The sequence below is a fragment of the Triticum aestivum genome, chromosome 7D (assembly GCF_018294505.1).
Source record: "Triticum aestivum cultivar Chinese Spring chromosome 7D, IWGSC CS RefSeq v2.1, whole genome shotgun sequence".
Classification (NCBI taxonomy): Eukaryota; Viridiplantae; Streptophyta; class Magnoliopsida; order Poales; family Poaceae; genus Triticum; species Triticum aestivum.
Genome location: NC_057814.1, coordinates 620,696,853 through 620,708,989, shown reverse-complemented (window position 1 = coordinate 620,708,989; position 12,137 = coordinate 620,696,853). Strand labels below are relative to the sequence as shown.

Here is a 12,137-nt window from a genome sequence, read left to right as displayed (position 1 = left end):
GAGATCGGCGCGGGCGGTCGACGGCGGTGAAGACGGGAATGGGACGTGACGGGCCGCTAAACCTAGACAAATCTCGAGGAAAATGGAGCTTTGAGGTCGAGCTTCGAGAGGACAAAGCTTAACTAGTGTGGCTCGGGCATTTCATCGAACACCTCATGTGCATAGGAGGTGAGCTAGAGCACCACAAAGCCCTCCCCTCGCCGGCCAGAGAAAAACAGAGCACTGGAGTGCTCTGCTCGCGGGCGAGGGGTATATATAGGCACCTCATTGGTCCCGGTTCGTGGCATGAACCGGTACTAAATCCGGGCCTTCTGTCCCGGTTCATGCCAAGAACCGGGACAAATGGTTGTGGGCCAGGAGCGAGGACCATTAGTCCCGGTTCGTGGCTCGAACCGGGACAAATGGTTCCATACGAACCGGGACCAATGCCCACGAGGCCCCGGCCGGCCCCCTGGGCTCACGAACCGGGACGAATGCCCCCATGGGTCCCGGTTCGTGACTGAACCGGGGCTAATGTGAAAACTGCCCTGTGACCTATGCCCTGTTTTCTACTAGTGTGTTAACTCCTGTAATAGTGGTAGTTTGCTGGGGCTTGAGCAAACTATTTTTAGTTTGGAATTTTTTTTAGTTTGAGGTTTGGGCAGAGAGTGAGCTGGATTTTGTAATGAAGATTATGATCGTGGTTATGAACTGGAGAAGTTTGTATTAGGCCTAAATACGAATTTTGTTGCTTAGTTGTTCACTGAGTTGACTCTTAGCTGGGCTCCTCCTTGTCCAAGGCGGGTCAAGGAGGTGCACGGGGGACAAGGTGTTTTGGTTCCTCTTCCATCGATTTAAAAACCCTATCATGACAGTAATTTTGGAACGAAGGGAGTACATTTTTCTTATTTCTATACTTACAGCTTGCACTGAAGTATTTCTATTTGTGAGAAACGGTAGGCCCTGCTTCTAACGGCCACACGCAGCCACATGGCCCTGTCAAATACCCCCAAAAGATACCCTTCATATCACGCGTAGTGCAGCAATCTTATGCTACACACACATCAAAATCAGTGAGAATCAAGTCGAAATAGGACAAGCCATAGACATTATTGTTCCAGTGCCTGTCGAAGGCAGCTACAGCATCCATCCATAATTAACAAACGGATTAATAAGGATATGGCAAAAAAAAAGAAGTAAAAATAGAGCTCACAGCGAAGAACGTACAAATGGGTCTCTCATCTGATCAGCAAGGAAGGGCCTTCTTCTAGCCTAGATAACCAAAACGGTAACACTCACTCTCTTCAACGACAGTCACTGATCCGCGATGCAACAGTCTCTAAGGCCACGACTAGGGGTTTGTTGCCCGGAATTGCTGCCCTGGACGCCGGCTTCAGACGAGAGACAGACTCAGTGCGACATCGCACAAGGCGAACGGGGGCGGACTGGGGTCTTGGATGGGCTCACCCTGCACAGTCCAGAACAAGGAAACAGTTGAGTACATCGCCAAAAATCAGCTTTACAAGTAACAATGATTCGAAACATGCATAAAACGCAAGTGCTTGCCTGACAGGAAGCGAGCCAAGAAGCATGCCACTACAGTTCAGGGCCAAAATTGCTCCTTCTGCCTGTATGTACAAATAAAAGAAAAAGGTCAAAAGGGCTAGACACGACTGTAAGGCCAAAAAAAAAAACATCATATATGGTACATAGAAAACATAACAATTAGGTACAAAGCTTTCAATCAAGCAGTTGTGACAATATGCTGACACCCAAACAAAACCAGTAGATTTTTTTAACAAGGAACAACATTAAAATAAACAACAATATACCAAGGAGAACATTAAAATTAATAAGTAATCTTGAATGTGTCATGCTTACAAGAAATGTATCGTGCAACTGGGTAGAAGATGGCTCACGTTTGAACATAGCAAGATTACCAGCAACAAACTACTCCCTCTGTCCCATAATATAAGATCTTATTACGTCCAATATGCAAGATCTTATATTTTGGGACGGAGGGTATGAATCAATCATACTATTATATCCAAACTTGATCAGCTAAGATATACTGTACTGATTAATGACATCAGACCAACCTTCTACCATATGGATCTATAAAAGCTTTCTACTTTTATCCCAACTTCTGAAACTTTCCAAGTGCCGACACTAATTTGAACAAGTAGAAAAGTGGAGGCAGCACTCGAATAACCAAATCCTCAACACCCCCCAATTAAAAAATAGATGAAACTTTGTTGTTACTTTTGTACAAAATACTTGAGTAAAATATTATACAATATTATATTGTGAAACTAGTTTTACGAAAAATGCAATGATAACAATTCTGTATAACTAACATGATAATGAAATTTGAATGCACGCTTTCTAAAGCATAGTCTATTTGGGACTTAGGTAGTACAAGATTATGGCAACTTGGTGCAAAGAAAATGGGGATCAATCAGCTTACAGCATGATTGGTAATTGGGCAATTAAACCAGTAACACAAGAAATATAATAGACGAAGGGGTTTCTTTTAACAAATATTTCACTATGGACAAAATGTTTGAAACAGGTGGGACAGTATCACATTTTGAATTGAAATAGTTAATAGGAGAAATCAGGGAAATGTTGGTTGACATGTAACCAACTGCGTGCAAGGAAGATTACAAAAAAAATACCGAACTCACAAAAGAAAAGGTTTAGGCAAAACTTGACCGGTGATCATTTCCACCATTTCCACCCAACTAACATAAATAGTTTTTTTATTAACCATTAGTTGTCAATGATAGGGAACTTTAACTGCTCTTTCTAAAGCACCATCTATTTTGGGGCTTAGGTGGTCGCATAGAAGATTATGGCAGCTTGGTGCAAAGAACATGGGAATAAATCATATAAACCGATAGAACAGTTAACTGGCCGAATAATCCCTGCTTGGTGGTCAACCGAGTATCCGATTAACTGGCCTGTTCGCCTATTAACCCCCTACTCGCCAGCCAACCGAGCAATTAGCAGTTAACGATTTCCTGAACATTGTCCATCAGCTTATGGAATGATTAAACAAACGGAGAGATATCCTAGACTAAAGGGTTACTTTTAACTATAATTTCACTATCAAAAAAGTGTTTGAAACAGATGGGACAGTATCACATTTTGAAAGATCTAGTAGGGAGAAATCAGATAGATGTGGTTGAAATTTAAGCAAAAGTTTTTAAGAACACTGAAAGCGCAAAAGAAAAGGTGCAGGCAGAACTGAGGTAATGTTACACCGTATAGTACACATCACTCGGTTTCTACGGGTGCGCCTTTCTAGATAAGTTTATGTCTGTACAGTTTTTTGTCTTCTTCTAAAGGAAAAGATCAAATGATGACGGGAACAGAAATTTACTTGTCAATTTCATGATATGTCAGAAACTTTGCAGTTTGGGTCTGAATCCAGTAGCTAGGCTAACCTAGAACATTGTGCAATGTGCATTTCGCATTCAGAATATAACTCTGAATGTCGATCATACACTTGCTGATTTCCAAGGGCAGAGCTAGGAATTTGACATGGTGTGTGTGTGTGTGTGGGTGGGTGGGTGGGGGTGGGGGAGAACTTAAAATTACTGGAGCTTGCGTGAAATGCTCTGCGGGAGCGTGTCCCTGAGCTAGGGTTCCTCTCCGCCGCCGCCGGCCTTCCTCGCCCCCTTCCACCGGCGCCGGCGGCCATCACGCGCGTCCCCCGGGCCGCCTCCCTCTCCCCCTCCTCCTCCCCCCTGCACTCCCGTCGCCCCCAGAGGCGGCGGAGCGCCCCTGCCCTCCTCCCCATCTCGACCCCCCTCCTCTCCCTCTCCCTTCGCCGCCGTCGGCAGCGCCCTCCGGCATGCCCGGGTGGCACCGGCGGCGGCGGATGTTCATTCCCCGCACGCCTGGAGGGGGACTCGGGGTTCCCTCCTGCCTGGCGGCGGTGCTGTACGGCCGGCGGCGGTGGGGCCTAGCGGCGGAGCTCTGCAGGCCTTGGGTGCTCTCGACGCGGCGGCGTGGCCGTTGGCTGCAGGGCGGCGCGGTGGGCAGCTGGCCGGCGGCGCCCGCTCGGCCTAGAACGGGGCCCTTTCGTGTCCAATCTGGGCTGGGGCAGACCTGTGGGTCGAGGCGCGACGGCGTTGCTCCCTGGTGGTGAGGCTTGGCGGCCGTGGCTGCGGTGGTGATGGCTCCGGCGGCCGGCGTGGGGTCCGGCCGGGCCGGTGGCGGCCTGGCAGGTCCCTGTTGCTGTCCGGTCGGCTCCGCACGGCGGTGAAGGTGGTTCCCTCCTGTCGGCTGCGTTGCGGTTATCATCGAGTTCGGTGTCTCCTCGTCCTATCTCCAGGTCTTGTGTTGGTGGCCTCAGTGAGACGGTGAAGATGGTGCGGTGTCCGTTGTGGCACAGGCTGGTGGGCGGCCTGTTGGGCGGCGCGCTTCCGATTGTCTGGGGTGGCAGTGGTGGTTTCGGGGCGGGAGAAATCTCTGGCGGCTCGTTCGCCACCGGCACAGCTGCGCCCGTGGGCGTTGCCGGACCCTCCGGAGGGGCGCGGTGATACCCCTTCCCCACTGCCATCCATGTACCGGGAAACCCTAGGACTTGTCTGGGCAGCAGTGGCATCGTCGTCGCATTCCTTCATGAAGGTGTTGCTTGGTACGCGAGGCTTCGGAGTGCTTGGCGGGTGGTGGTACTTCTTTGGAGGGTGCAGCGGTGTCGGCCATCTTCGCTTAGTTGAGCTGCCGGCGTCGACATTTGTTTCTTTTTTTTCTTTCTCTCCTCTTTCTTTTGGGCTCGTTTGTGCTGCGGCCCCAGCAAGCTGGTTGTATCGGTTGGTCGTTGCTTTATAATCTAAAGCGGGGGAGACCCTTTTTCGTCAAGAACTTAAAATTTGACATCGTCCATCATTTCTAGAACAAGCTCAAGCTTGTCCCTAATGACAGTTCTTGGTTCATGAAGTCTGATACAACATATTTTTACAAATTTTGGGTGGGACGTGCCCCCACCTAGAGACCTTGTTTAAGAACAAAATGCATTCTGATCCCCCTTCATGATGTTCTGCGGTTGTTATTTGGTTAAACCTGCAGCCTATAGTGCAGATGAAGGGAATAACACAGAATCTACAGGTGGAGCATGTTGTGTGTGACTTGTATGAGATGGCTGCTGCTTGCCAGAAGATTCAGCACTTTTGCTGAAGCAAAAATGTCCTAGAGTTTCAAATCATAAATCAAGCAGTTTGCTGCATGCTTTGCAGGATGGTTTCGGAATTCAGATTGAATGGAATTTTGTGCATTCTTAGTGTTATTTTAAAGCAGCTTTCCAGATTGTTATCATGACAAGAAGTTGAAGTACTGTTGTTAGTATGCACCAGAGGCCAAAATGTTTGTCCACTCTACAATTTATCTGATGTTTCCTGTAAGAACAGATATCATGTTTCTAATAATGGAAAACGGAAGATAGGTGTGAAGGAATTATCACAGGAATGGTCAGATGTTTGGCAACTAATATCCGATGTTCTTTGTAAGAACAGACATTGTGTTTCTGCTTATTTACATATTTATAAATTGGAAGCCTTTTCAAAGGAATGATCAAATGTAATACAAAGAAAAGGAGAAAATAATGTGTGGAGCAATGCAACTGTCAAAGGATGGTCAAATTAAGTTTGACTGTGAAAATAACACTTCTACAGAATAAAACAGTGTAGCAGATGGATAATTGCAAACACAAAAGGTTTCCTTAGTTCCATCTTTGCAGTTTTTTATTATGCAAAAGAAATACAGTTATTGGATTAGAAGGAAAATCTTCTATTTATCTATGCTACCCACCCCAAAATTAGCAGCATTTAGAAGGTCAAACAATACATTCTTGATAACTTATGGTGAATTTGAGTACAGTATCAAGCTTTGCTTACCTGAACAAACTCAACAAAGGCAATGCACGTGGCATGCACGTAATCACCAAGCAGCCTCAGTCGAGCAACCTAATTGGAAAGGGAAGGTACCAATGTCTTTAGGAAATGACTCATCTTAGTCATATAAAAAACATGTGTTGAGGAAGATAAAAGCATTTGAACTTACCTCCCCACAAATTCCCTCAAAGAAATTCTTCACAACATCCTCTGGAACCTACATGTTCATGAAAGGATAACTAAGAAAGCAGAAAGATGCAATACAATCACGATATCAAACTCTGAGAAATCACCAAAGAACAACACAAGGATGTCTAGATCTATTGTTTCAAATTGTCCTTTGGCTTACTTATTTTAACTTTATTCTAGGTCATAGTTGAAATGGATACTGCTACAAAATAAGAAATGAAGTAATACATCTCTAAATATTAACTTGGGAGTATTGGCACATTGCACTTACAACAAGATACCTACCGAAAAAGGCTTTTGCCCTGCTTTATATATAAAGCAACAACCGACATCCGAAACCGATAGAAACACAACACCCCACACCACACTCTCACACACCCAAGGCCAGATACATAGATGCCAAAGGGCTACAACAACAACACGCTGAATGACTCGAAGTAGATTACAGGAGAAGACTAAGCATCACTACAGAGCCGCCGACACCCTTCTGATGAAGATATCGCGAAGAGGTGAAGTTGAGGCTCGATGAAACCGAGTGCTCCAAGACGGTGCCTTCATGAAGGAACACGACACAGCAGCACCGCCACTGCCCGATCGAAAGATCAGATTTTCATACGGAGCGCGGTGAAGGAAGGGAGCAACCACAACGGAGGCTTTAGGAAGATGGCGACGCCCACACGTGTCGTCTCCGTCGGTCTGGCCAAACCAGACAGGGCTTTCACCACGGCACGCAAACTCCGCCTCCGACATTGAACGTCGAGATGGCAGCCGCCCACGTGGCCATGGCCACTGCCGCCTGCATCTGAGCCGCGGGCTCAGCCCATAAGCACTGCGGCTCCCACCGCCCTGGCCGCCGCCCAGGAAACAAGATGCCCCAAAGATCCTCCATGACTATGAGTGATGAACTGACCGACAAGCTCCGGCCGCCGACAGAGCCGCCAGCGACTGGAACGACGAAATCGATCGGGGAGCAACCAGGTCGGAGAAGAGGTCGGGCGGGAGCAGACTACGTCGACGTCCGGCACCCCTGCCGGTGACAGGTGGCCTGACTGCATCGGCCCCACCCATCTCTCCCACCCCCTCTCAAAACATCACCCCTGATGCCCAACTTGAGCTCCCTGCCCGGGTCTACACCTAACCCAAACCTGTCACCCGCTCAACGGCGTGAGAAGCCGAACCGACGACCACCCGCAACCATGGGAGAGATCTAGAAGTATCCACAAGGACTGCCCGCAGACGAGCACACGCCGGAGCACGTCCAGCCGCCGCTGCCATGGCCCGCACAACGCCATGAGCCGCCACCACGCTGTCGCAGCCCACCCCATGCTTCAGCCCGAAGGCCTCTGCCAACACCCCGCGACCACCACTGCCAGCTAGAGGGCCCAGCACCGGCAGCACGCACCACCAGAGCCTCCCGCAGCCGACCATCATCGGCCTAGGCGCCGCTACCACGCGCCCAGACCCCGCCGACGAGGCCCCACTCGCCACCAGACCCAACATCTGGATCTGGGCGCACGAGGGTAGCCGCCGCCGCCAGCTCCTGGGGGAACGCCGCTGCGCCCTGTGCAAGCACCGTGCCGCCGCCCGACAGCCCCGACCCGCGCGAGGCATCCCAAACGGGGAAGAGGGGAGGCCCCGCCGCCGGCCGGGCTTTGCCCGCTAGCGCGTCGAGGCGGCTGCGAGGAGGAAAGAAGGTGGGGAGGGAGGCAAGGTCGCAGTGGCTAGGGTTACCCCTCCGCTCGCCTGCGGGTGCGACGTAGAGAGAGGAGGGGGGGGGGTATTTTTCTCAACAAAAACAAGTCCAGAAGAAAGTAGGTTACGACGCTTCCACAAAAAGATACCTACACTATTATAAAAGGGGATATAAAAACAAAAGAAATCTGGTAGACACATAAACTAAGATATCCATTCCGATTAAGATCTAATATCGACCCCCTATTCTAGGACATATTACTGAAATATGTATGCAAGTCTAAAAGAACAATCTGCTTTAGTAACAAGTCTCACTTTGCCTAGTTTTCAACTCGTATGATGTAATGTATCATGTGGTATTGAAGGAATTGCTTCAAAATAAGCAATAGCTAGCGGAACCCGGAACCCATCATAATGGGTCGTCTTTGTGTACATTCGTTCAAGGAAAGGGGTTTCAGTTCCAGCTAATTCCACCAGGTTACTAAGTTACAATCACAAAGCGCCAACATAACAAGCTAGTCCTAACTGTTCACCCAAAAAGGAAAGAATACAACTCGCATTTTTGCAGGCTTTCGTGATAGATATGACTATAATTTACTTGTTCAGTTATAAGCGTAACAGAAATGAAAGACAGGGCAGCATACATTTTTGTCAATGTTAGTACAGTACACAGTCCTGGATACCATTTCTTTCTCATCCTCCGTCTGCACAAAAAGGAGAGCAGATTCAGGCTAATATTATTATAGAGCTCGGAAATCACCTAATAGTAGGATCTAAATTTGCAGCAAACTATGTGACTAAATATGTTTACTTACTCGAGGAAGAAATTTGGGGTTCACAGGCAAAATTGCAGTCTTAGATGGCAGAACTCTGACAGGATAAAAACCAAGAATGGTTCCACCAAGCGTTAGAGCTGCTCTTGCACCGGCTGCAGAAAAAGCAGAAATTCATGCAGGATTGCTTCTTACAACATAAGAGTTATGAAATAGCAATTTATAAGTTGAAGATACTACCATCATCGGCGAACTCGATAAAAGCAAAACGCATCACTGAGTTTGGATCACCACAGATACGGCAATCTACCACCTACAAGTGCAAAAGGTGGTTAATTATAAGACTAAGTCTCAACAATGACGTAAACAAGCAATTATCCAATATTGCCTATATATAGCAACTACTTAAAACAGGGGCAGATCCAGGAATTTCAGGATGGGGGTGTATTTATGCCACAGCTATTTACGCCACATCGCTTTAAACTCGGTGTATAGAGATATAACGCCTGTTTCGTCGAAGATACTGATTCCCATCAATTGATCATTATGACAATTAGGATAGGACGTTCCAGATTGACTGAAACCAAATATCTGATACATCAGTAACACTTAAGCAGATTATGTCTTTACGGGAGCTTAAAAAAAAACAGAAGATGCAGGAGATCCTGGTAACAGCGAATGTGGACTCAGATAATTTAAGTACCAAAAGCTGGTGCAAGCACCTGGCCGAAGGGATGTGCATCAAAAATTGGTGCAACATAAGATAATCTCTCTGTCAATACTTCAAAGGCTGCTAGCACTAAATATTAGAAACATGGTAGCGGTTGGGTTATTTAAATGAGGATTGTTTGGTTTCGATCAATTTAGCGTCGAAAATATTTTTAATAGTAAGGAGTCTAAGAGCATACTTGACCACAGTTTGAGAAAACCTCAGCAAGCTTCTGTTCAGTGACCTGCAAATCGATGGGGGGGGGGGGGGGGGGGGGGGGGGGGGGGGGGGTCAGTCAATTAAGAAGAAAAACTGAAAAGAAGAAACTAATCCAACAGCTCAATTCTCTTTGATATTCTCACGTGTTGATCAATGTCTGAGACATAGACAGTTCGCCGTACACTATCCTCCCTATCAGTTCGCCTTGGCCGGACTCCCATCCTACGTCTCCCCTGGTTCAAGCCATTCCTTCTCTGTAACCAACCACAAGAGCAATGCAGCTGATCAATATAACCGAGAAACAAGTGCTGTGCCCTAAAACCCAACTAGACTTAAAACCCTAGAAAAGAGATCAACCTCCGAGCCGATCGATCGTGTGAGAGAGAGATCAAGAAACCCAAACCCATCAACATCGCCATAAACATCAAATCTGATCGACTGATCTGGCCACTCCAAAGCGCCACGGGAAACAAATCGAAAAACCGAGCCGGAATCAGCAATTGGGCGAGGGCTTACCCGTCGATTGGGCTGGCCGCTGGCGGATCCGTCGCTGCTGGAGTCTCTGCCCGCGCCACCGACCACCTGCAGCACGTGCATCTGCTGATGCTCGAACGGGTGGTGGGGCGCGTAGTAGTCGATCGCGGGCGAGACGAAGACGGGCGCGTCGGCCGACAGGCGGCGGGCGCCGCCCCCCTGCTGGCGGCGGGAGAGCGGCACGAACTCCTCCGCGGAGGGGTTCAGCTTCTTGAACAGCTCCTCGAGCTTCCTCACGTCGCTCTTGTACTCCCTGACGACCTCGTCCTCCCTGGCCGCCGCCGCCGCATCGGCCCTCTCCGGCACGGCGTCGGCGCGGATCGGGCCCTCGGCCGCCGCGACAACCATTTTCGCCCGGCCACGAATCTCACCGCCGATCGCGCCCCGTGAATTGGCGAGGAAATCGAATCGTGGAGGAAGGAGTCCGGCGTGGGGAGGGTTTTTATTATTCGAGAGAGTTTTTTTGCAGTTTGACCAAACGACTCTCCTCTCCAGCCGTTCGATCGTGATCCGGAACTGATCGCAGCCCCTCCTGTTAAGTTTTATCAGCGCTGACCGGATCCCCTCATCGCTCTCCTCACCGTGACTCTCGCACCGCAGGCCGTGATCCCGACGGCCGCTTCCACCGGCCCTGCACTGCCGACTGCCTTGAGCAAAAGTGGTATGAAACATTTGCCCCAGTGAAATTAGCTCACACTTTTCTCAGTAATGGCACTGGAGCTCTGACTCACAGCCGGATGAAATCACAACGTGCATCGCCTGCGGCGGCGCCTGGTTCCGCGAGACTTGCTACGAGAGCTGCAAGATCTTCGTCGAGGGCGAGGAGGACGACGCCGGCGAGTTCCGGCGATGCCCCGACTGCAACGAGAACGGCCTCATCGGATGCCCTGTCTGCTGCTGCTCATGCTCTGTATTTTTTGTTACAGTCTATCATAGGCTAAAGTTCTCCTACTGTTTTTGATCACTTCTACTTTGCACGGTGTGAAGAGAATTTACAGAAGAATTCTATCCAGCAAGAGGATTTGCTTAGGCTCCTAATAATGTCCTCCCTCCCTAAATAAGTTCTGTTGTAGATCAAATTTTGTTGGTCAAAGTGAATAGAGCCATATGAATTTAGTACTCAGCCTGTGTTCGTACTGTAGAACTACTGGAACACACTTACAGTCATACAGTATAAATTTAGGTTCAGAATTTCACCTTAAGCTGCATTCAACGTGAAATGTCTGCTTCAACATTCGACATGGGCAGAACGTTCAGAAAACTTAGGACTCAGCCTGTGTGAAGAGCATTTACAGAAGAATTTTATCCAGAAGGAGGGTTTGCTTGGGCTCCTTTTTTTTATTCTCTCCCTAATAAGTTCTGTTGTAGATCAACCGCAAAAAAAAAAGTTCTGTTGTAGATCGGGTGGTCAACTTTTGTTGGTGGAGAGTGAATATAGCCATCTAAACTTTATCCAGCAAGAGGTTTTGCTCCTGTTTTTTTTTCTCTCTCTCTCTCTCTCTCGCCCTAATAAGTTCTGTTGTAGATCGATGAGGTCAATTTTTGTTGGTGGAGAATGAATATAGCCATCTAAATTTAGTACTCACTACTCAGCCATGCATTTCTCCTTGAGGTGCCATATATTAACCCATGTAAAAAGTTTGAACATGTGTTGCCCATATTAACCATGTCCATATCCTTTTGTATTTGTTTAAAAAGTAGCTTCAGTAACTTCTATGCAAATAAGACGATAATATCCGCACCACAGACCTGATAATGTAGGTGCAAACGCCGCGGTATTTTTGGACCCGAGATAAAAGTTGTTGAAAACATACCCACGGTAAATTCTTTGTAAGTCGTATGGTAATATACCTACCACATATACCTGATAACATAGGTACAAACACCGTGGTAACTTTGACCGTTGCGAAGGAGATTTTTGAAAAGATACCCCGGTAATTCTATGTAAATTGTATGATAATATACGCACCACAGACATGATAACCTAGGTACAAATACCATGGTAACTTTAACCATGGGGAAGAAAATTGCTGAAAATATACACCTGATAAATAGCATGATAATGTATGCATTTTAGACCTGATAACTTAGGTGAAAACACCGTGGTAATTTGAGGCTGAGCAAAAAAATTATTGAAATATA

At 47.7% G+C, this 12,137-nt stretch overlaps 1 protein-coding gene across 1 annotated transcript; it reads right to left on the bottom strand.

Annotated features, from left to right (window-relative positions):
* Nucleotides 1-1,053: 1,053 nt before the first annotated feature.
* LOC123169819 (polyadenylate-binding protein-interacting protein 8-like) lies at nt 1,054-10,446 on the bottom strand. The gene is made up of 10 exons (XM_044587689.1): nt 9,978-10,446; nt 9,605-9,715; nt 9,442-9,486; nt 8,774-8,846; nt 8,576-8,688; nt 8,405-8,464; nt 6,049-6,096; nt 5,883-5,951; nt 1,546-1,607; nt 1,054-1,447 (listed from the first exon to the last, which is right to left on the bottom strand). Exons 1-10 carry the CDS (start codon nt 10,341-10,343, stop codon nt 1,390-1,392), a joined length of 1,005 nt encoding a protein of 334 aa, XP_044443624.1. The 5' UTR covers nt 10,344-10,446; the 3' UTR covers nt 1,054-1,389.
* Nucleotides 10,447-12,137: the final 1,691 nt, after the last annotated feature.